Raw genomic sequence first — 24091 nt, forward strand, 5'->3', positions numbered from 1 at the left:
AAATGAACTATTGGGATTTCATCAAGATAAAAAGCTTTTGCACAGCAAAAGAAACAGTCCACAAAACCAAAAGACAACCGACAGAATGGGAGAAGATATTTGCAAATGATATATCAGATAAAGGGCTAGTATCCAAAATCTATAAAGAACTTATCAAACTCAACACTCAAAGAACAAATAATCCAATCAAGAAATGGGCAGAAGACATGAACAGACATTTTTCCAAAGAAGACATCCAAATGGCCAACAGACAAATGAAAAAGTGCTCAACATCGCTCGGCATCAGGGAAATCCAAATCAAAACCTCAATGAGATACCACCTCACACCAGTCAGAATGGCTAAAATTAACAAGTCAGGGAATGACAGATGTTGGTGGGGATGCGGAGAAAGGGGAACCCTCCTACACTGTTGGTGGGAATGCAAGCTGGTGCAACCACTCTGGAAAACAGTATGGAGGTTCCTCAAACAGTTGAAATTAGAGCTACCATTCAATCCAGCAATTGCACTACTGGGTATTTACCCCAGAGATACAAATGTAGGGATCCAAAGGGTTATGTGCACCCCGATGTTTATAGCAGCAATGTCCACAATAGCCAAACTGTGGAAAGAGCCAAGATGTCTATCAACAGATGAATGGATAAAGAAGATGTGGTATATATACACAATGGAATATTATGCAGCCATCAAAATGAATGAGATCTTGCCATTTGCAACGATGTGGATGGAACTGGAGGGTGTTATGCTGAGTGAAATAAGTCAATCAGAGAAAGACATGTATCATATGACCTCACTGATATGAGGAATTCTTAATCTCAGGAAACAAACTGAGGGTTGCTGGAGTGGGGATGGGGTGGCTGGGTGATAGACATTGGGGAGGGTATGTGCTATGGTGAGTGCTGTGAATTGTGCAAGACTGTTGAATCACAGATCTGTACCTCTGAAACAAATAATGCAATATATGTGAAGAAAAAAAAAGAAGAAGATAGCAGGAAGGGAAGAATGGAAGGGGGGTAAATCGGAGGGGGAGACGAACATGAGAGACGATGGACTCTGAAAAACAAACTGAGGGTTCTAGAGGGGAGGGGGATTAGGGATGGGTTAGCCTGGTGATGGGTATTAAAGAGGGTACGTTCTGTGTGGAGCACTGGGTGTTATGCACAAACAATGAATCATGGAACACTACATCACAAACTAATGATGTAATGTATGGTGATTAACATAACAATAAAAAATTTAAAGAAAAAAAAGACAAGAAATAACAAGTGTTGATGAGGATATGGAAAAAAAGGAACCCTGTACACTGTCAGGGAGAATGTAAATTGGGGCAACCACTGTGGAAAACAGTATGGTGTTTCCCCAAAAAAATTAAAAATAGGAGTACCATGTGATTCAGTGATTCCACTACTGGGTATTTACCTAAAGAAAATGAAAACACTAATTTGAAAAGATACATGCACTCCTATGTTTATTGCCGCATTATTTATAATAGCTAAGATGTGAAAGCAACCCAAATGTCCAATGATAAATGAATGGATAAGGAAGAAGGGATTATTTATATATATATATCATGGAATATTACTCAACCATAAAAAGAATAAATGAAATCTTGCCCTTTGCAACAAATGGATGGACCTAGAGGGTATTATGCTAAGTGAAATAAGTCAGATAAAGACAAATACCATTTGATTTTGCTCAAAGTTAACTTTTTGGAATCTGTTGGTAAAAAAAAAAAGAAAAAAATAGAAAGCCATGGAGCCAGCCCTGGCAGAGTCCCTTCCATTTACTAGGTCAGAAGATGTGTAGAAATTAGTGAGAAGAGGAAATAAGATTAATTTGTTCTTTAATTAAAACTTGTGTATGAGGGTGTAAGGCAGAGGAAGCACCGCGGGACACTCTGGCCACGTGAGCAGTGCGCCTCTTACTTTGCAGTACTGAAGAAGGCTTTCCCACCTAAGGGAGAAGAGCAGTGAGGGCTGAGCGTGGAATGGAAGACTGCATCAGGTCCTACCAGGCCTCGCCAGCCATGGCACCAGCTTTGGATATATCCTGGGCACAAAGGAAACCCAGGAAAGTATGTTAAGCAGAGGAAACCATAATCAGTTTGGTCTTTAAGAGCTCAGTCTAGCTGTTCTGTGAAGAAAGGATATAATCCCCAAAGGCATAGACCATAATTTGTCCATCTTTGAAACTATCACAAGGGACAACCCACTGAGAGGAAATAGGAACTACTCCATCCATGGTTGTTAATGAATTCATGTACAACAGTTATTCACTTCCATAATTTGCAGTCTGGCTAAAATAGGCTGAATCCAGCAAAGCTAGGTATGAGTCCTCTCTCAGCAATGTATATAGACAACTTCTGAGCTCTGTCCTTGCAGAGGAAAAAGAACATCATCTCCCTTTGATTTACCCCACATAATCCCCTCACCTTCCCTCTAGTCATCTCCATGAGGTGCTTCACTAACAGTGGTGATGGAAGCAGGACTTCGTCTTCATTCCCCATTACAAAAGGCATAAACTCCCCAAATTGCTTTGGAACCTAGTTGAGGCCCTGGGGGGTGGAGGGAAGCAGGAGTTACCTTGCCAGGCCTGTTCTCATTGAACACCAGCTGCACAGGCTAGGGAGGATTGGGCAGGCAAAGGAGCAAAGACTCTTCATCTCTAAGACATCCTTACCTGCAGGAGGGAAAGCTGCTTGAAAGCACTCTTCTCAAATGTGTTCATATTGATGGTGGCCAGAACTATAGAAAGAGACAGGTGCTGCATGAGGTACTGTGCCAGTGCCACCAGGGGATAGTTGGAGGCCCCGGCACACAGAAGGAAAGTGTGCTAATTAGTAAGGATAATGAGACACTACTTATATTCCACTTTGCAAAGTACAAAGGGCTGCCATATAAGTCTTCACATCACTGGACACTTGCAAGGACAATGCAAGATAAGAAGGGCAATTGAAATTAACCACATTTTGTGTAGAGAAGTAGAACAAGCCAAGATCATACAACTTGATTAGACCTAGGAACTGAATACAAGTCTCTTGACCCAAGTTCAGCACACTTCTCACTGTACCATAATAGTGAGGGGAAGAGCCACCAAAAAGGAGGGGAAAACAGCAATATATGGAAGTAACTGGTCTTGAACTAAGGACTACCTGACAGATACTCCCTTGGACCCAAATGGCTGCTGATAATACCACGGTCATTTCCCTCACTATCATCACCTTATGATTCTGGTCTGAACTGTTCTGTTACTTCACTCTCTAGGATGAACTCTACTCAGAGTCCACAGTGAGTTTCTGGCTATAAGATCCCAGGACTAGAACTTGGCCTAGGCCATCTTCCTGACACACATCTATCTTCTGTTTCTCCATGTGTCTCTCCACATTGGTGCAGAAGACCGGGATTCTAAGCCATGCCCAGCACCAATCCAGATTCTTAGCCCACGGAAAAATTATGAAAGATGGAAAAGTGTACTGAGACCAGAAGATCTCAGTTATAGCTCTGTTTAAAGACAACATGACTGAGGGAAAGAGATGGGGTTGGTGTGTGAGCTCTTCACTTGGACCTTGAGTCCTCATCAGTATCAAGTTTCTGGAGTCCACTCCAATGTAGACATCTGAGATATACTTGGTTCAAGATTCAAATTGGCTGGTGAAGAGGCTCAGTTCTTCCTTAAAATAAGTCTAAATTTGTACCTCCTTTTATGTGGCCTTTTAGCACATTTTCTGTATCATCCGAGGTCATGAGCAGTTCCACAATCCCTCTTTCCAGCAGGGCCTGTTGAGAAAACTGGACAAAATGAACCTACTTCCCTTGCTCCCATGAGAAGAAGGACATATAAGGAAATTAGGGAAAAATATAGCTTGGGCTCACTTGGGCAATGTGTGAGCCAGAGAGAAAGGTTTGAATTTAGAGTCTGACCATCTGCAATTCAGTAAATTAGGGGAAACTTGGTCTCTGTCCCAGCCTGTGTTGTTCCCAGGGATAACCACAAGAGCAGCTGAGTTAGGAGCTCTGACATCCATGGTCACAGTCTCAAGGGGAAAACCCCAAGGCTGACTTTTATGAGGAAGCACTTGAGGGAGGCTCTAAATCCAAGAGAAAGAGAGGTTTTGAAGCACTTTGTGCTTGAAGGGAAGAAGCCAAGGCTGTGGGGATCACAGATAAACTTCATAAAACTTGGGTCCTACCTGGACACTCAAAGGAAGTAAGAAAGTCTGTCATGGCTTCAGGGAAGGAGGGGGAATCTAATTTGCAGATTGCATTTACTAAGGGCTGAGGAGCAGACAGATGACCAGAGGGCAAGAGGACCCCAGCTGTGTGTCTTACCTATTCACTAAGCCATGTCCAGGCCTGGCGGGGTAGGCTAGTAAATTTTGAAAGTCAAGGAAAAACAACGCTAGCTCAATGAGACTGATTTGAGGGGGTCTAATGTGATGCCCCTGAGAAAAGTTAGAGGGGGGAGTCCCTCACAGAGCCTGTCCAGCCCCAGAGGCCAGAGCTGTGTGGCAGGAGCCAGGATGTCCGGGGAGCCCAGCACTGCCCTCCTCCCCCTCTTGTCACCGGCTCACTCTTCCTTGCCCAGGAGGCAGCTCTTCCCCACTGCCTTCTGGGTCGTCCCTCCCAGGGGTCTATGTGTGGGCACAGCTAACATGTGACCCTGCATTCTGCTTAGCAACCTGGGGAGGAGGTCCAGTTTACACTCGAAACTCATCAGCTTCTTCACTGTGGGAAATCAGGGACGGGAAGAGTCCTGAGCCATCAGAAAGGCAACCAGGCAAGACTGCAGTTATTCCCTGGCCTGAGACATGCCCCGCCCCCCATGGAGGAGTAAAGGCAACAGAAGAAAGAATGTTGACACTACAGGTCAGAAAGCCACAGGACGAGAGCTGTTGTCATTAAGTTCATGAAGCATTATTTACTATGGATGTAACTTTACCAGCCCCCAGGTTTAAGGAGAATTATGGGTCATAGAGATAGCAAGAGAAAGGTATAATCTTTCCACATCATGTTTTATCTCTTAATAAAGTTATCTGAGTACATCTTGACAACACTGCAGATTCGCAGAGACACTGAACTTGATCTCACATAGTCTCATCCCCCACAGCACCTACCACAGGGTCACCCATGCAGCAGGGCCTCGAAAATGCATGCCTGTAAAAATGACAGAGTGAGGAAGGAAGCATGTAAATACGAGGACACACCAAGTGTCTCTTACCTTTTGAACATAAGGCATGTAATCTTTATCCTTGGCAAATGAACCATATTCATTCTCCACCTGCACTGCAATGACGGGGCCTCCCCTGTGGTACTGAGAAACAAGCAAATCAAGGGGAAATGTGAAGCTACGGGTGGGAGAAGGCTGGATTCTCTGAGTTTGCTGCTAAGATCACACACCTGGTGCGGTAAGCTTTGATCCAAGTAGTTACCTCATATTCCTTTGGTGCTCCCTCTCTTCCCCCAGGTCCTGGATTCAATCACCTCCAGGCACTTCAGCTGTTGCACAGAGTCCTGCCTTCCCTAGTCTTTGGAGATAAGCAACTCCCACAGTTTTCCCTCTATTTCTCATACTAATTATCTGCTTAAATATGAATCTCAAACCTACAAACTCCCCAGCTTCATTGCCCACTCTAGCCCCTTTCCCCAGCAAATGAAAGAGGTGTTCCTTCCCCCTCCTGCCTTAGGATAATGCCACCACTTGTGCGTGGAGTCTCCCTGCTTCCTACTCTCTGCCCTGTTCCGTCTACCTTCTGTACTTTCAACCTCTCCTTCCAAATCAACTGACCTCCAGCATCATGGAAACGTATTCGGAACCCTCACATCGGAGAGGGAGAGCACCCAGGACTATTAGCCCACCCACAGTTCTCTTGCTCTTCCCTTTTTAAGAGCCCTGTTTCTTAAAAGAGTTACTGCTTGTCTACACTCAGTTCTCTCTGCTTTCTCACTTTGGTTGGTTTGGTTTGGTTTTTTTGCTTTGCTTTCTCACTTCGACTCCACCCCTCAAACCACCACGGTAATTCTGCCAATGCCATCATGCCACCTGTCATCAACAGTAACCTAGTTGAAATTATACTGACATTATAAGTTTTCACTGTTTAACTTAATCTTTCAATGTCCTTCCACACTGTAGTGCAGAAGCCTCTCCATACTGAAGGCAGAGTGAGCTCTTGACAGCCTGACCACTCCACCCCCCACATGGTTCCTATGGCCTATAGAGTAAATGCCAATTTTAGAGAGAGGTATTCCCTTTCGGACAATGGGACAGAAGAGAATGAGCATGCCCCTGTGTTGGAACAGAAGAGAGTGAGCATGTGGGGTGGGTTTTCCTCTACAGCCTCATCTTTTGCCTCTTTCCCACCTTACTTTCTACTTCCAGCTCTTCAAACTCCTCATTCTGTCTCTTGCTCTCTGATCCTTACCCATGTTGGATCCTCCTGACCATTGCTAATGCCTGCCCATGCCTCAGGTCACTGTTTAAGTTACTTTTTCTGGAAAGCCATGCCCTGAGCCTCCCTTCCTCCCTTGATGCTACCCTGTGAGGGCTGTCCCGCACTTCTTCCACTGCAGCAACTATCCCTCATGTTGTAAGTGGTCATTTGTCTCCATGGGGCAGGAACCATGTCTGTCCTTCTCACCATTGGAAGCTTAGCTCCTACACAGCACCTGGCGCATAGCAGGTGCTCAGTAATTACCCATTGAGTGAACATAAGTATTCCACACTGATGAATTAAGAAAAATTTTTGTATTATTGAACCATATCTTCTCCCCAACCTGGAGGGTGAGATTTCTAAAAACTGCATCATAAATTCACAGTTGACCTTACAAAACAAACAGGGTTAGAAGGATGAAAGTCCCATGTGAAATAGTGAAGACACTCTAAAAATTACTTAAATGTAGGGGCGCCTGGGTGGCTCAATTGGTTAAGTGACTGCCTTCGGCTCAGGCCATGATCCTGGAGTCCTGGGATCGAGTCCCGCATTGGGCTCCCTGCTCAGCAGGGAGTCTGCTTCTCCCTCTGACCCTCTTCCCTCTAGTGCTCTCTATCTCTCATTTTTCTCTCTCAAATAAAATAAAAATAAACAAAATCTTTAAATAAATAAATAAAAATTACTTAAATGTAATAATTAAAACAAGATAACCAAATAGAAAACCTTAAAATACTAACAATTTAGTAATGATAAGCCCTCTAAATTTCATTTGCACTTAAAATTCCTTGCTTTTTAAAAGTTTCCTAGGATTTCCTACCTCATAATTTCAGTGGGGTGTTTGTAAATTTGCTTTGCTTGCAGCATCTGTACTAATGGTATGTGGCATTTGTACTTGTGCCTGAACTTCCAGCCAAACATCCAAAGTCTTTCTAGTTTTAAGGCTCAGAGATTTTTGCTCCTGCATCTGGTCCCCCCTATATGGCAGAAATGCAGCCAGAAACATATGGTTTTTAGCCCTTCTAATGAAAGATGTACCTCAATTCCGCCTAAGAGACCCAGAGTTTAATCCTAACGACGATGTCTTCTTCCCCGCAGCATTGGTCATCTCTCCTAAAGCTGTACTGCAGAGACATAATTCCTAATCTGTCTTTCCCTTTATTTCCATTCCTAATCCGCAGTTTCTTTTCTTTAAAATTATTCTAAGAGTAACTCATAATTCACAATTGAGAATTAGTTACAAAGGGCTAGATCTGCATCATATTTCCCCCCCAAAAAAGAGTCTACGATAATAAGCTATTGGTCTACTACCTAATAATTGGTTTTTATCGCCTCTCAAGTTTTATCAAGATATATGCTCTCAAAATAAGATTTATTTTTATTTAAATAATAGCCATGTGCCTCCTCTTCTTTGGAAAAGAGTTGTATTTTAAAAATCAAACATAATGACCAAATAATTGCTGCCTTGTAGACTGCAGGGTATACGTTCTTTTTTATCACAGACTGGTCTGTGTTGCTGTGGGTACCTTGCATAAGATCTGGAGACTCCATGAAGAAAGGAAAATGCATGGGGTCTGTGCTCTGTGCATTTATGAAACTAAAACAAACTGGAATGTAAGCAATAGCAAATATCCTCACACAGGTACTAAATGACATATGAGCCAAGTTATGCATTATAGCATAAACTGGAAAAATCAAATGTCCGTGATGAGGTACTAGTTAAATGAATCACAATATATACAAATTGTGGGATACTATGCAGACATTAAAAAGAATGGGTTTCAAAAATATATTTTTAAGTGAAAAAAAGGTCAGTGGGAATTGTGTATTTTTTAATTAAAAAGTATGCATAAATACACATACACATGTGTAAGTGTATGTATAAATAACTTGCTTCTATATGTGTAGGAAATCTCTGGAAAGACACACAAAAATCTGGCAAAATTGATTATCTTCTGAAAAGGAAATTGAATGGCTTTGGCTCAGGGTAAGAGGGGAGAATTATTTCACCATTAACTCTTTTATATTCTTTTGAGGTTTATCACCAAGGGCCTGTATTAACTATTTAAAACAACAAAGATAATTTAAGAGTAAAAATAAGCAGTATGAAGGTCAGTGAGCTTAATGAATATCGAGTACATTCAGAACAATGACAACCACAAATGAACACCCTTTGTCAGTCCCTTGTATGATGTGTGTCTCTCTAGAAACCTTGGGGTAAAGGCTGTACTTAAGACGAGGGTCTAGAATTGAAAATTGCAAGAATGTCAGCTTCAATTCTCTTAGAGACTGGGCATGGCCTATTCTGTGAACAAGCCAGAAAAACAATTTCCTAAAGCAAAGATAAGAAAGAAGGAACCGGAGGGGTGCCTGGGTGGCTCAGTTGGTTAAGCATCTGCCTTTGGCTCAGGTCATGATCCCAGGGTCCTGGGATTGAGTCCCACATTGGGCTCCCTGCTCAGTGGGGAGCCTGCTTCTCCCTCACCTCTGCCCCTCCCCCTGCTTGTGCTCTCTCTGTCTCTCTCTCAAATAAATAAATAAAATATTAAAAAAAAAATAAAAGAAGGAACAGGAAATTTGCTTTACCTGGAGAGGAACAACTCTGGAAATCAGGTGGTCAAAATACTTATCAACTGCTTCAACAAAGCCCTTGTAGGTTGTTCTCAATATCATCTTGGGGTCTTGCAGCAACCAGCTGGGGGCCAAAGGGGACAAGCTCAGTGTCGGAGGTGGGAGGGTAGAGGTGAGGGTAAGTGGGGGTGGGGCTTTCGCAGTTTTACATCCTTTGAGCTCATGTCCATGGTCCTGGAGCACTCAGGGGTCCTGAAGGGATGTGTCCATGTCAGGTTTTTGGACCATTCTCACAGATTTAGAAGAAAAGATACCAACTCCATCGACATGACACTTTACAACTTACTATCAAGACCTGTATTCCCACATCTTAATGAGAGGTAGTTTAACCTTTCGTTGAATACTCTCCTCTATTCTTGTTCAGGTCATTAAAAACATTTTTCTTGAGCACAGTGTATACACCTTGGGCAGAGGTTGCATTTCCTGTAAGAGCTGAGACTTCCAGCACAGAGTAAGAGCTTATAAGCCAGTAAGCACACCTCCAGATCACCTGTAAAATACTGGGCAGGGATCCAGCTAACCTGCACCATGAACTGCTTCTCCTCTAAGGCACCCTCTTCTTCAAGGTCAGGTATTTTCTGCTCCTGAGCTGGGATGGGAGAACAAGCTCATCTTGGAGAAAAGTAATGCTTTTACCTGACAAAGGAAAGTAAAAGTGCTCGCCTGGAGCAGAGCCATGGACTAAATGGGCAGTCCTGTCAGCTTCTGACAGTACCAGAAGAGCATTCTTGAATTCTCACCCTGAACCTTAGTTGTTTGCATTGAGGGCAAGCATCACAGATGAGAGATCAGGCAAAGAAAAATGAGAGGGAAAGGAGGGGGACTGAAGGTTCTTAGTACAGAGAATTTGGTCTTCCACTGACAAAATAAGAGAAAAATCAGACATGGTTAGAACAAGCCCATTCTTCAGTGTCTAAGGCTTCCTCCCATTCTTCTCACCACAGGCCAGAGTTGGGCATAGCTCCCTTCAGTGCGGAAAAAAGACTATGATCATCCTGATGCTTCCTCTCCCCCTGCACACTCTTGGCCACACACCCAGAGCACCGGGACGATGTGTCATCTATAAAATAGGGATTACAAGAGCACCTACACCTCACCATATTACTGCAACCACTGCCTGAGATGATGTATGTAAGGCAAATAACAGCGCAAGACACAGAGGATATGCTCATTTGTTATTAGACTGAAGTTTTATGTTTAGTAAAGCCAACAAATGAACTTTACTACAACCACAACTCTGGACTCACAGCCCCACTCACCTGGGCAAGCCTCCAAGGTCAATCTCACTGCAGATGTAGGGGCCTGGACGCAGAATCACCCACAACCCGATCTCCTCAGCCATCAGCACAAAGGCCCTAGGGAGGTCAGTGTCAGCAGCTCTCAAGACACAGAGGGGAGGATGGGGACAAGCCCAGCATCACAAGGTGGTGGAGCTGCCCAGCTCCTCTCCTCCCTCCCTTCACAGGCCCTGGGAGCTGGGTTCTCACCTGCTCCCAGCCCAGGACCTTCTGCACAGCCCCACTGGGGGCATAAGGAGGAAGGGCATCAAACAGGGTACGGGGGGGTCCTAACAGTGAACCTGACCCCAACAGCCTTGAGACCATAGAGGGGCAACTGCAGTCCCAGCACAGGCAGCTGGCCCACACTGCAAAGCAGGGCAGACACTGGGGATTAGGCATCTCTGGGCTGCAGTGAAGAGGTCTGGGCTCAGAGGAGGCAGACCCAGACCCCCAGGAGTAACAGGTTCATGGAGAGCATGTGGGTCCTGAGAACAAGGCTCCTGACCCGCCTCTCTCTGGTTCTCAAAGCAGAACCGAGATGGTCCCATGGTTCCTGATCAACCCCAAGGGGCCACCTCTCTGCCTCCCCACCCCAGGCCAGGCTATAGAAGCAGCAAGAGCACTTACTCCAGGTCCAGGTTCCCAGAGAAGTCAAATTTGCCTCTTTCTGGCTCATGGAGGTTCCACGGAACATAGCTGTAATAGGGAAGGGGGAAGTACAATAAACATCTTCAGATTTCTTTCCTCTAAATTCCTAGGTCAGCCCCAAATCCATGCCAACACCTGGGATAGCTCTATTTTGGAATAAGTTGGAGTTTCTAATGGCAATTAAATATGTATTATGTGAACATTGATTATTGTCAATATTACCCAGTTGTGGTCCAGGCTGCCAATAATCCTATGATTCTAGATTCCTTGAATTTATACATAAATTATCCCACTCACCACCCCATTCTACGTAATACCCATTAAACCTATAACGAAAAGGATAAAACCCTCAAATGCCTACGTATGCCAAGAAATTTTTGCTAAGAATTAACCAAAATAAGAATAGAGGAGGACTTCCTACAAGGATAATGGAGATGCAATGAAGAAAAGTGCCAGTTTTAGATTTAGCAAGAAGGACCATGCTAGGCACCTCCCCCCACAGGGCTGAGCCTATAGGGACAAAGGGATATGTGTAAAATTTTTATTAGGTGATATTTTTATTAGATGACTATCTTTTTTGTATTTGTCACCAACAAAGTTCTTGAGGGTTGTGCATCTAACCTCATTTTTATCATTAGCTCTGTATTATACCTCGTTAGCTTCTTATTACACAATTGTGCACAATGTAGATTTTTAGAATCCATATGTTGCATTGTGGTAGAACTGACTTTTTTAAAGATCTTTCGTTGTGAGGAGGAATGAAAAGTTGGTTTGCTCAAGACTTAAAAATGCATGATAAAGTTTATAGCTATGCACTAAGAGAACAGAATGAAAAAAATTGCTAAATGATGCTCACAAGTGACTTACTTTAAAGGATATTGCTGGGAAAAGTTGAAAACAAAAAGATGGAAAATGATATAGATGAGGCAAAATTATTCTAGCAATCTTAAATTGCAGGTAAAATGGAATTTAAAGCAAAAAAAAAAATCCCTCACAAATAGATGTCGAAAGGCATCAAATAAAAAGAAAGGAAATGATCCATCAAGAAGATACAGTAATCACGACTTCATGTGCTCTGTAACCATAACTTCAAGTCAAGGAGGAATTTACTGAACCAGAGAAAGGGATAAATCCATAGTCATAGTGGGAAGAGTTAAAATACTTCCCTAAGAAACAAAGAAAATAACAGCAAAAACTTGTAAGGATGTAAGTTTGAATAACACAAATGAAAGGCTGAATCTAAGAAATACATAGAGAACTCAGTAGCCAAACGTAGAGCACATATACTCTTAAAAACATATGCAACAGTCATAAAATACAAAATAAATCTCAACAGATCTCAAAAACTTACATCACATAGTCCATGACCCCAAGATAAAGGCAACTACATTAGAAAATTATGCTTTAAAAATATGAAAAGTAAAATAAATAAATAAAACAGAAAGCATATTCCCAAATAGCTGAAATGTTTGAGACCGGATGACAAAGTATTACACAGCAAAATTTATGGGATATGTAACCAAAGCAATAATTAGAGGTAAACTCATATCCCTGAATAAATATATTAGAAAATGCAAAATCCTGGAAAGAAAATGAACTAAATATTCAACTCAGGAGAAAAGGAGAAAAGAAGGAAGTGGAGGAGGAGGAGGAGGGGGAGGAGAGGGGGAGGGAAAGGTAGAGGAGGAGGGGCAGGAGAGGGGAAGAAGAAGGTAGAGGAGGAGGGGGGAGGAGAAGGTAGAGGAGGAGGGGGAGGAGAAAGTAGAGGAGGAGGGGGAGGAGGGGGGAGGAGAAGGTAGAGGATAGGGAGGAGGGGGAGGAGAAGGTAGAGGAGGAGGGGGAGGAGCAAGTAGGGGAAGAGGAGAGGAGAGGGAGAAGGTACTAAATCAAATAAGGTAGAAGAGAGGAAATTATGCATCACTCAGAAATTATCAACTAGAAAACAAAAAGATATAGAGAATATTAATAAAGCTACAAGCTAGTTCTTTGAAAAGACTAAATATTTAGACAAGAAAAGAAAAAGGCCTAAATACACAATATGATGTACAACTTCCAAGAAAGAAAGGAGAATCTTTAAAAGTCCTAGTCGATCTAAAAGAAGAAAGAAAAGGAAAAAAGATCTACAGAATAAAAATAGTATATACTCTAGAAGAAAAAACAATAACCATTCAAGAAAGTTGAATCTTCACCTCACAACCACAAAAGATAGTAGTCACAGAGATTTTACAGGTGAATTTTAAGAAACATTCAGAGTAAAGAGAATTCTTTTGCAAGATAGTTTCAGAGAAGAGAAAAAATATATAGTCACTTGATAAGTTTATTATAAGACTGATCAAAACTGGACAAGATACTGACAGAAATACAATTTTAAATCAATTTCAGTTATAATCATAAATATATATATCTGAAATAAAACACTAATAAATCAAGTCTAGCAATCTGTATGTGTGCATGTGTGTTTGCATATTCACATGTGCATGTCTCGTAACCACATAGAATTTATCCCAGAGCTGTGGATTGGTTGAATATCAGAAAAATTGTCACTATAATTTACTACTTTAATAAAGAAGTGAAGAAAAACCATATAATTTTTTCATTAGATGTAGAAAAGCTCTCAATAAAACTCAATGATTATTTTGATTAAATTCTTTGTATATTAGATGAGCCAATTATCAATTTACTGCCTCCCAGCTTCGGATGCAACCTTTAGTATCGGCTCTGCAGTAATGGATGCAGCCTGACCTTGAAGCAGTTTGTCCTTTGTAGTGAGTACTGTGCTTATCTTTGCCACAAGAGGACGGTGGAGAGACATTCTGGAGAAAAGGGGCGTCTCTTCTGATTGCAGTGCAGGTTTTGCATTTCTATGGTCCTGCTAGGTCTTATCAGTGGTGTAGGTGGGTCAGGACATCTGGTGGTTCTTTGTTTTTTAAATAATCAATGCATTGTAAGTATAATCCATAACAACCAATGTAGAATTGCCCAGAAAGGCAAGGGAACTCAACTATTTTTTCAATTGACATAATTAATATCGTTACAGATGTAAAACATTACATTACTTTAAATGCCCCATAGAGTTTTGCTAACATTTTTTTCTGCTCTTTCCCCTTCTATATTGTAAGTTTAAGCCTCTCGGGGCTGCCTTTACTTTTTCCTGATGTTACTAATAAAATCCCACAGCTTGACCATGAAGACAACATATCCTTCTGATTGCTGGTGATAAACATCTCACCAAGAAACAGAAAAATGAGTTCTGTCTCATAAAATGATAAAATGCCCTGCAGAGGGGACTTAACTTTACAAGACTTTACAAGCAGGGTTGCAAAGTGCTCTGAATGTCATCCTCAGTCTCGAAGTCCACAGTTATGAAAGGCGGTTGAGTTGCTTAGCTGCTGGAACCAGGTGTCTGAATTCAAAGCATAGCTCTACTAGCTATGAGTCTTGGAGCAAGTGCCTGAGTTTTCTCACCTATATAAGATAGTGATTACCCTACTCACCATCTAGTATTGATATATGGACAATGTGAATTAATATTTTCTAGGGTTTAGAACATGCCTGGCTAAGTGTAAATACTACATACATGTTCGCTGAATAACTAAAACTGGTTGTCATACTTTATAGTGTTGATATATGTAGATGGGGATCTCAGTGTTCTGTCAATGGCAGCATTGTTATATGAAGGGTGGGCTCCCCTGCCTTTTCTCCTTTTTTTTTTTTTGTAAGACTTATTTATTTATTTATTTATTTGACACACAGAGAGAGACAACTAGAGAGGGAACACAAGCAGGGGCAGTGGGAGAGGGAGAAGCAAGCTTCCCGTGGAGCAGGGAGCCGGACCCAGGGCTTGATCCCAGGACTCTGGAATCATGACCCAAGCCGAAGGCAGATGCTGAACGACTGAGCCACCCAGGCACCCCAGCCTTTTTCTCCGATTCCAAAAACACCGTTCCCATGAAGTTAACCTCATGTTCTTTCACGTGCACCTGTTACAGGGCTGCCTTCCTTGGAATGGTTTCTTGAGGCTTACCTAATAACCTACTTTTATCAACTCCCTTTTTGAACTTCAAGGCATTTTTGGAAATAGGTTTGTTATGAAGGAATCGCCACTGTTCCTAACTCAAATGTGATTTTTGCTTCGGGCTGGTTTTCATTTGACTGGCCATCTGTGCACAGGCAGGAGCCTATGCCCGTGTGTGAGCTGGACAGCATCCTCACTCACAGCTGGAGGGTCACACCCTGAGAAGAAGGTGGGAGGAGACTCACCCTGAGCAAGCTAGTTAAGCCCTCTATGCTTCTGTCATTTACCCCACTGCACAGTGAGAATTACACTATCCATCTCACAGGACAGCTAGTTGTGAAGATTAAGTGATTTTGTGAAGATAATTACAAAATGCCCAGCCATCAGTAGACCCTAAATACACGTTACCTTTTGTCACTATACACCTAATCATGTTAAAGATCACGCTAAATTTATCGTGTTAAATGTATATTTAATCACGTTACATTTATATTTAAATTCTTATGATTGACTAAAGTAAGTTTGCATTTCTTTTTTTTGCCATTAGAATTTAGTACATATACGTGCCAGGCATTGTGATAGGCACTTTTCACATAAATAAGGTAAAGGTTTTATCTCATTTAATCATCAATACAAATTTATGAAGCAATTTTTATTTTGCCCATTTATGGACGAGGACACCAGGGCCCTAGGATATGATGCTTGGAGGCAGAGCTGGGACTGAAGACAGGTCTGTCTGACCCTGCATCCCTATGCTCTTAATCATTAAGCTACAGTATTCATTCCCTTAATGCCATTAAACTTCACTTTAGTGATACTGGGATTTCCTTTGACGTATTCATTTCTTTTGATACTATTATTCCTTTACAAGCTCATCTCCATATACATAAATAAAAATTGTTTTTAAAACACCATGTATTGAGGCTCCCGGGTGTCTTGATTCCAGGGTCCTGGGATTAGATGGAGCCCCTAATCGGGCTCCCTGTTCAGCAGGGAGTCTGCTTCTCCCTCTGCTCCTACCCACAGCTTGTGTGTGCCCACGTGCACACACGCACACACACACTCTCTCAAATAAATAAAATCTTTAAAAAAAAACACCATGTATTTATTTATCTCTAAGTATACTTGGAGCCTTTGTCATTAAACTGAGAGCTCCTAAGGGACCCAGTGACTCTCCCATTAGAGAGATTCTTGTGGCAATCACTTACTCCTTCTGTCTTTCTCTCATTAATCCCTACCCAAGGTTTTGACCACAGCAAACTAAGTGTGAAGTGTGACACTGAAGCATATAAGGCACATGCTAGAGATGACTATTCAGAAGGTAAACCCTCAGGCGGGGGTCCCAAGTCCAGAGGCTCTGAGCCTGGATGCAGGGGTTAGGAATAGGGTAGGAAGGTCACAGAGGGCTAGAGGGCCAGCACTCACGTGGTAAGGGTGTTGAAGCCACAGGCCTTCAGCTTCAGCAAGCGGTCCCTCCAGTACTCCCTGGGCACCCGAAAATAATGGATGGAGCCCCCGAAAATCAGGAACTTGTGACCCCCCAGGGTGAAGTATGGCTTACTTCCGACTCTGCTTTCAGTCTCAAGTCCCACAGATCGGTCCTTCAGTGTGAGGGGGGTCAGGTGAGACCAATTAAACATGCTGAGAGAGAGAGAGAGAGAGATCGGCCAGGCCGCCATAGCCTTAGCGGAAAGGGACGTTCTTGGGCAGGACACTCTCTGAGCATCCTGCTGCTATTATCTTCTCCAAGAAAGGAGAACCCCCCTCCCCCACTCAGGCAAACCTGTACGGGGCTGGCTGTAGCTGTGCATTTGCATATATAAGACCCACTTTATCTTTCACTCGGGGAGCAAAACCTGATAAGATAAGTGGCACGAAACAGATGCACAGGATTCTTTTCCAGGAGAGACACCGGCTGAAAAGAGAAAAAAGGGCAATGACCAGGGGAAGGCACTGGGCTCATCAAACTCTAAGGATTAAAATGCTGCTCTAGCGGCAGGTTAGTTGCAAGAGCCACAGAGGAGACTCACATCAAGGTAGGTCTTCTAGGCTAGCCTAATGCGCAGGGAGACTGCGGCTTTACCTGCATCCACTGAGGTCCCCTGCACCACCCCGGCTGTCCCACAGCCCACCTCAGTCCCGACAGAAAGATGAAGATAGACAGTCCTCGAAGCCCACAGCCAGGAACAGGACAGGGCAACCGTGGGAACTGGGGAGAGGCGATCCTAGGAAAAGGTGGAGGAGGGCTAAGGGGCTCAATGAGAGGTGGGAGCTCTCAGAAAGGCTGCAGTGTCCGATCCCTGGGGCATTTTGTCACCATCCACACGCTGATTTTATTCTCTCTGGGATAATGGAACAGACTCTCAGCAGGGCTCGGGCGGATCTAAGGTGTGGACAGAAGAGCATGAGGACCGAAAGCTTGAAAGGCGAGTCGATGAGGAGAAGCTCAGACAGATAGGAGGACCCAGGGCGACGTCCCAGTCCAAAGGGGCCCTTGCTCCACATAATGACCCGGGGCCCAGCGAAATAAACTCCTGTAGATGGCCGGCTGACTAACAGAACCGGGAGGGAGCTCTAGCAGGGCCCCCGGATTAGCGCGTTCGGGGCTACCCAGCAGCCCGGCTGGGCGCAAGGACCGCTGCGCCTGGAACTGCGGGCTGCGCTGCCGGGGCAAGGTCACCTGAAGCGCCGCGGGCTGCCCATCACGCACCGCCGGGGGGAGCCGAGGTCCCGCGCTGCTCCCCGCCGCCTCTCCGCGGACCCCGACGCCGCGCACCGGAGCGGGGGAGCCTGCCAAGCAGTGCCAAGGAGGTCTCGGGCTCTGAGGGGGCAGGGAAGGCCGGGCACCACACCCGACCCAGCGTGTCCGAACTGCCTGTGTGCGCAGATGCCTTTCAGCTGGTGCGAGTAATGTGGGAGGGTCTTGAGCTATGGCCATGACCTTGGTTTTCCTATACTGTGTGTCACCAGCCAACTGGGAGGGAAAGGCAGCGATAAATGGGAGGAAAAAAGGAAAACTTTGCCTACGCGTGTTCCGCGGGCTCAGCGACTGTGGTGAGTGCCCCTCTGCTGAAGACAGCGCGTCCAAACCAATGGATACAGTGTGCACACAGACGAATAGTTCCAAAACGATGGGTAAATGCCAAAATAAAGGTTCTACAGGGTGCGATAGAGGTGCAGGTGAGGGACACAGGCTACCCTGGAGGAGTATAGTTTAACCAAACCGAGTCTGTAAAATAAGAGAGTTATCAGAGCAGAGAAGGGAGTGCTGTTCCTATCAGTGGAACAGTTTGGAAGTATCTACATAGGTTATGCAAGAAGTACAGCGTGGAATTCTTTGGTTTCAAACTAGCAGGAGATGGGGCTGGAGAGATCAGATCAGGAGGAGGCAGGCCAGGGAGGGCAGTGGAGACAATGAACTGCTTCAGTCCGCCTCTTTCCAGAGATTTCAAGCAGAAACTAAGTCAGATAGTAATTTTCTGGAGATCAGGAGAGACTGCAAGGTGTAGGCTGGATGGAAAACAGACAGGTCATCCCAATATATGTGGTGATCCCAGGATAAGGGATGGAATTGTTCTCATGGTGGTAATATTAAGCAAGAGGATGGAGTTGATTTAAGAAAATTTGGGGAGGTAGAACTGGTAGCTTTTGATTAAGTGATTGGATGAGGCAGATGATACAGAGAGAGGAGTCTGGGATGACACCGTGTCTCAGCCTAAGTGACTGGGGTAGATGGTCGTGACATTTTCTGAGATGAGAAACACAGGAAGTGGCAGAGGTTTGACTAAACAGAGAACAGTGATGTACCCAGCTTGGAACCTGCTGGATTTGAAGTCCCTGTAATGAAGAGAAGCCTTCTGATTTTTCTCTTCGAAGTCTTTGCTTTTTCTCTCCCATTTGAAAGAACAAAGCCTGTGGTATCAGGTTGCAATTAGGACTACAGTTTTCAGGAAATATGATGGGTTTTCTCCTGTTGTCTCACTTATTATACGTATACTTTTTTCAGCAACTCTGTAGATTATCCATCTTTTTTCTCAGTCTTAGCTTGGAAGCAATGGATTTTTGGGTCTTTCCACATCTTACACAGAAGAATGATATTTATCTTCTTTGAATATACCCTGTTTTGTAAATTTGGTTTTAAGAGCTACAAACATTTATTCTTTGCCAAGATTTTAAAAACTATTCTAGGGCTTGTGCCTTTCCATATAAAATGTAGAATAAGCTTGTCTCTTTCTACAAAAAGCCATGCTAAAATTTGGATAGGAATTGCTATCGCCCTTTGATCCAATTCTGGAGATTTGACATCTTTACTATGTTGAGTCTTCAAATCCATGAACATGCTATGTGTCTCCATTTCTTTTGGTTTTCTTCCACTTTTTTAAATCAGAATTTTGTGATTTTTTTTTTTTTTTTTACACAGATCCTATGCATGTTTTGTCAGGTTTATACCTCGGTGTTGCAATTTCTTTTGAGTGATTTTAAATGGTGTTATATTTTTAAGTTCAGTTTCAGCATGTTCAGTCTTAGCATCTAGAAATGCCATTAGGTTTCTTGTATTGATGTTGGATTCTGTGACCGTGGTAAACTCACTTATTCATTCTAGGTGGTTGTTTTAGGAATTAAAAATCCAATTCTTTGGGATCTTCTACAGAGGCAATCATGTCATCTACAAATACAGACAGTTGTATTTCTTTCTGTATGTATTTTATTTCTTTTTCTTATCTAATTGTGGCAGCTAGAATTTCTAGTACTATGTTGAATAGGTGGTAAGAGCTGACATCCTTACTTTGCTCCTAGACTTAGAGAAAAAATATTCAGTCTTTCAGCATTAAGTATGATGTTAGATGTGGGGCTTGTGTATATGTTGTTTATCACATTGAAGTAGTTTTCTCTATTCCTAATTTGCTGAGAGTTTTTATTATGAATGGTGTTGAATTTTGTCAAATACTTGGATCCTGTCTTCATTTTTTATAACATTACCATCCTAATTTTCTTCCTGAAACATACTTTTGCCAGATATAGAATTTGCAGGTGTGTGATATTATGTGATATAATGAGAAATATATATTTGGTCTTCATTTCCAGTTCCTGCTACACAGCTCCCAAAATATTTGGAATTTCCAGAGTGAAAGAGAACAGAAGAGCATTTTTTGTTATTCCTAACAAGCCTTTTTCAAGCATGTCTGAATTTATGTTAATGAGGTAACTTTTGGAAAGCCCCTCAAGATGAGGAACTGGTTACCAGGGGACATAATCATGTGATTAGAGAGTTGGAACTTTCAGCTTCTGCTCCCCTCCCAACCCCAGCTTTGACCTCTGGGGAGGGGAGAGGGGCCAAAGACTGAGTTAATTACCAATGGCCAGTGATTTAATCAATCATGCCCATATAATGAAGTCCCCATGAAAACTCTAACTGAAACGGTTCAGAGAGCTTCCATGTTGATGGACACGTGATGAGGTGCTGGGAGGGTGGTAAGCCCAGAGAAGGTGTGGAAGCTCCATGCTCCTTTCTCATATCTGGCCCTATGCATCTCTTCCACCTGGCTGCTTTTGAGTTGCATCAAAATTATAACTGGTATAATAATATTATAATAAACTGGTAAACCTAAGTGTTCCCAGAGTTCTGTGAGCAGTTCTAGCAAATATCAAACATGAGGAGAGAGTTTTGAAAAACTGATTTGTAACCAATCAGAAATACAAGTGACATCCTGGGACCAGCATCAAATGGGGTAGGCAGCGGATGGTCATGTGAGATTGAGTCCTTAACCTGTGGGGTATGTTCCTTGGAGTGGATAACCATTATTGCTTCAAAAATTCTTTCAACCCAACTTTCTTTCTCCTCTTCTTATCAGATTCCAATGATGTAAATCTTAGATGTGTTTTATTATTTGTTACTTTCCCACAGGTCCCTGAGTTTCTGATTTATTATTATTATTATTATCATTATTATTATTATTATTTGGCCTATTTGCTCTCTGTTGTTCAAATTGGGAATTCTTGGATCTTTCCCTCTATCCCCTGCTGTGATTATGTCCCTGCCTACCCTGATGTCTTTGGACACAGGAGTGTCTCAGGACTGCAAAAAGAGAGAGACTCCCCAAAGTGGCCCCTGCTGTTGCTGGAAGCTCTTCCTATTGTGCCTGCCTTGGTGTCACTGGATACGGAAAGGGAGTCCCTATTCTAACTGACAACTTGGTATTTTATTTGGAGTATTAATACAAAAACCTAAGCCTAAAAGAAATGTGTACAAAATCTGTCACACTTTCAATTTTGGAAGAACTGTCCTATACATAGAAATTGAAAACTACTTACACTAAGATATAAACAAGGATAATAAAAATATTTAAAGCCATAACTGTTAGAACAGGTCATATCATCTGGTAATGTCTCCAAATTGAAATTCATGTATTTGGTTGTAGAAAAGAAAGTAGATTTTTAGTTTATTTGGATTGTATTCAGGAGGAAAGTTGTCAGATGGAAGGAAGAAAATGCTATAATGATCTTAAGAAATAAGAAATGAAAATAATCTGTAATAGAAAATGTGCCAAATGCCTTTGTATTAGTGGGAAAATATTAGGACAAAATAACCATAATGAATCTAGGACATAGTTCTCTCTCTTGCTTCTAATACATTCAAGGAAAAAAATTAAATATAATAAAGGATCATGGTATTTGTTTTTGTGGGTAAAAATACATTGCTATGTGAAGCATCAAAATCATAGCTAAGAAATTATAGTATAGTACATTATATATGTTATATTGATTATGTTGATCATACAACCCTTACTTAACAGTTATTACTCAATATTCTAAAAAACTTCAGGCTTCTTGCTTGGTTCTCATATTTATATATTTTTTCCAACTTCTGAAAATTTCTTATAAATTAACCCAACATTCTTAATTAATTATCCTTACTATAGGAAACTATATATTATTCAGTTTCTCATATTTATCATTCATTAAATTTAGGCATTTAAATAAGATGAAAATTAGAGCAGTTTCCATAATCTTAAAATCTAGTTAGAGAACTTGATCCAACCAAGGTGTAACATATAACATTTAAAACATGCAACAGATTTACTGTCTTTCCTTAAACAGCTAGAAAACCAGACCAGACAAAAATATTTAAAACAATGTTTTTCAGACATTGGACAGAAGGCAGCACAGGACTGGGATTCTTGAGATAAGGGATGCCAACAAGATAAGCCCTATGACTGCATGAGCTTAGCGCTTGCAAGCAGCTTCCAGAGGTACAGCACCAGTGAGAGGCATCCAAATAGAGGTCGAAATGCAGGAGGACCAAGTCAGCTAAATTGTATCAAGACAGCTACTTTGTAGGGGCGGAGCAAGATGGCGGAGGAGTAGGAGACTTAGATTTCGTCTGGTCTCAGGAATTCAGCTGAATAGGGATCAAACCATTCTGAACACCTACGAACTCAACAGGAGATCAAAGAGGAGAGTAGCAACAACTCTCTGAACAGAGAAGCGACCACTTACTGGAAGGTAGGACGTGCGGAGAAGTGAATCCGAGGCAATATTCGGGAGGATAGACGGCGGGGGAGGGGCCTCCCCCGGCCGCTTCTGGCAAGTGCTAGAGCCATGGAGCACAAAATCGGACCTTTTAGAAGTCGGCTCCGCTGAAGGACGTCGCTCCAGTGGCTAAGCGGGGGTGGAACCCTCGCGGGACAGTGGGGTCTCAGGACCCTTGGGGTCACAGAAAGACCGGGAGAGCCTGAGTGCACCAGAGCTCCCAGGTATCGGATCAGGGAAGCTGGCTGCAGAGACGGAGCTGAGGCGTGGGCTCTCAGCTCGGGGTTGCCATAAACTGTGATCCACGGCCCAGTCGGGCCACTGCTCCTGCAGCAGGGACCCAACAGGTGGCAGATCCGGGGAGACTCCCCTTCCTTCCCGGGGAGGAGTGGCGCGGGAACGCACCGCAGGGATCTGCTGGGTTTGGAGACTCCACACGGGGTCGGGTGCCAGAGATACAAATGCTCGGTCACAGGCTGGGTGAGCACGGAGAGCGGCCCGAGACCAGGGACAAGGGAGTGACTGCTTTTCTCTGTGGGCGCACTGAGGAGCGGGGCCCCGATTTCTTAGCTCCTCCAGGTGGAGATTGGGAGGCCACCATTTTTGCCCTGGTCCTCCAAGGCTGTACGGAGAGCTTGCAGGACACAAAAGCTCCTGAGATCAAACCCGAGCAGCTTGCTTAGCCCGGACCGACAAGGGCGGGGCAATTCAGCCTCCGGCAAAGACATTTGGAAACCACAGCAACAGGCCCCTCCCCCAGAAGATCAGCACGAACAGCCAGCAAGCCAAGACCAAGTTTACCGATCAAGGAGAACGGGAGAACTCCAGCGCTAGGGGAATACTGCACATAGAATTCATGGCTTTTTTTTACCATGATTCATTAGTTCATCAAAGTTAATTTTTGTTAACTGTTTTTTTTTCTTTTTCTTTTTCCCTTTTTCAACCAACATCTTATCAATCTCTTTTTTTTAAGAAACAAAAACAAAAACATTTTTTATTTTTCATTTTTAGAGTCATATTTTATCCCTTCATAGTAGTTACCCTTATTTTTGGCATATATATATATATATAAGTTGTTCTCTCTGTAAAATTTTGAGATACAGTTTCTTCTAACAGATCAAAATATACCCTAAATCACTAGTGTATGGTTCTGTTCTAGTCTCCTGCGTGATCACATTATCTCCCTTTTTTTCTTTTTTTTTTAATCTTCTTTCTTTTTTCAAACAACTTCTTATCTTATCAAGTCCTTTTATAAAATCTTTTATAATTTTCACCTTTACAGGCATCTTCTATCCCTTCATTGTATCGACCCTTATTTTGTACATATATGTCTTTCTTCCTTTAAAATTTTAGGAGGCACTTTTTTCTAACAGACCAAAATACGCCCAAAATCTAGTGTGTGGCACTGATCTATGCATTAGCCTGATCATATTTGATCACATTCTGCTTTTTTTGTATTGTTCTGTTTTTGTTTTTATCTTTTATCTTTTTTCTTTTTTTTTTCTCTTTCTTTTTTCTTTCTTTCCCTTTCTTTTCCCCTGGTTTCAGGTCTTTTCTGATTTGTA

The 24091-nt window shown here is 42.7% G+C and overlaps 1 protein-coding gene across 1 annotated transcript in view; it reads right to left on the reverse strand.

Moving 5' to 3' along the window:
• LOC114222341 (beta-galactosidase-1-like protein 3) overlaps positions 1-17699 on the reverse strand; it is a 52938-nt gene extending 35239 nt beyond the window's left edge. Inside the window, exons 1-9 of the mRNA XM_088017616.1 lie at positions 17677-17699; positions 16780-16911; positions 16422-16697; positions 10961-11029; positions 10313-10408; positions 9009-9117; positions 5216-5308; positions 3693-3774; positions 2678-2742 (exon numbers count right to left, since the gene is read on the reverse strand). Of these exons, the coding sequence (XP_087873742.1) occupies positions 2678-2742; positions 3693-3774; positions 5216-5308; positions 9009-9117; positions 10313-10408; positions 10961-11029; positions 16422-16697; positions 16780-16911; positions 17677-17699 (945 nt within the window). The remainder of the gene's footprint in view (positions 1-2677; positions 2743-3692; positions 3775-5215; positions 5309-9008; positions 9118-10312; positions 10409-10960; positions 11030-16421; positions 16698-16779; positions 16912-17676) is intronic.
• Between the last annotated feature and the right edge of the window lie 6392 nt (positions 17700-24091).

Source organism: Eumetopias jubatus, unplaced genomic scaffold, assembly GCF_037043125.1.
Source record: "Eumetopias jubatus isolate StellerSeaLion01/CBP00866 unplaced genomic scaffold, mEumJub1_p1.0 scaffold_13, whole genome shotgun sequence".
Classification (NCBI taxonomy): Eukaryota; Metazoa; Chordata; class Mammalia; order Carnivora; family Otariidae; genus Eumetopias; species Eumetopias jubatus.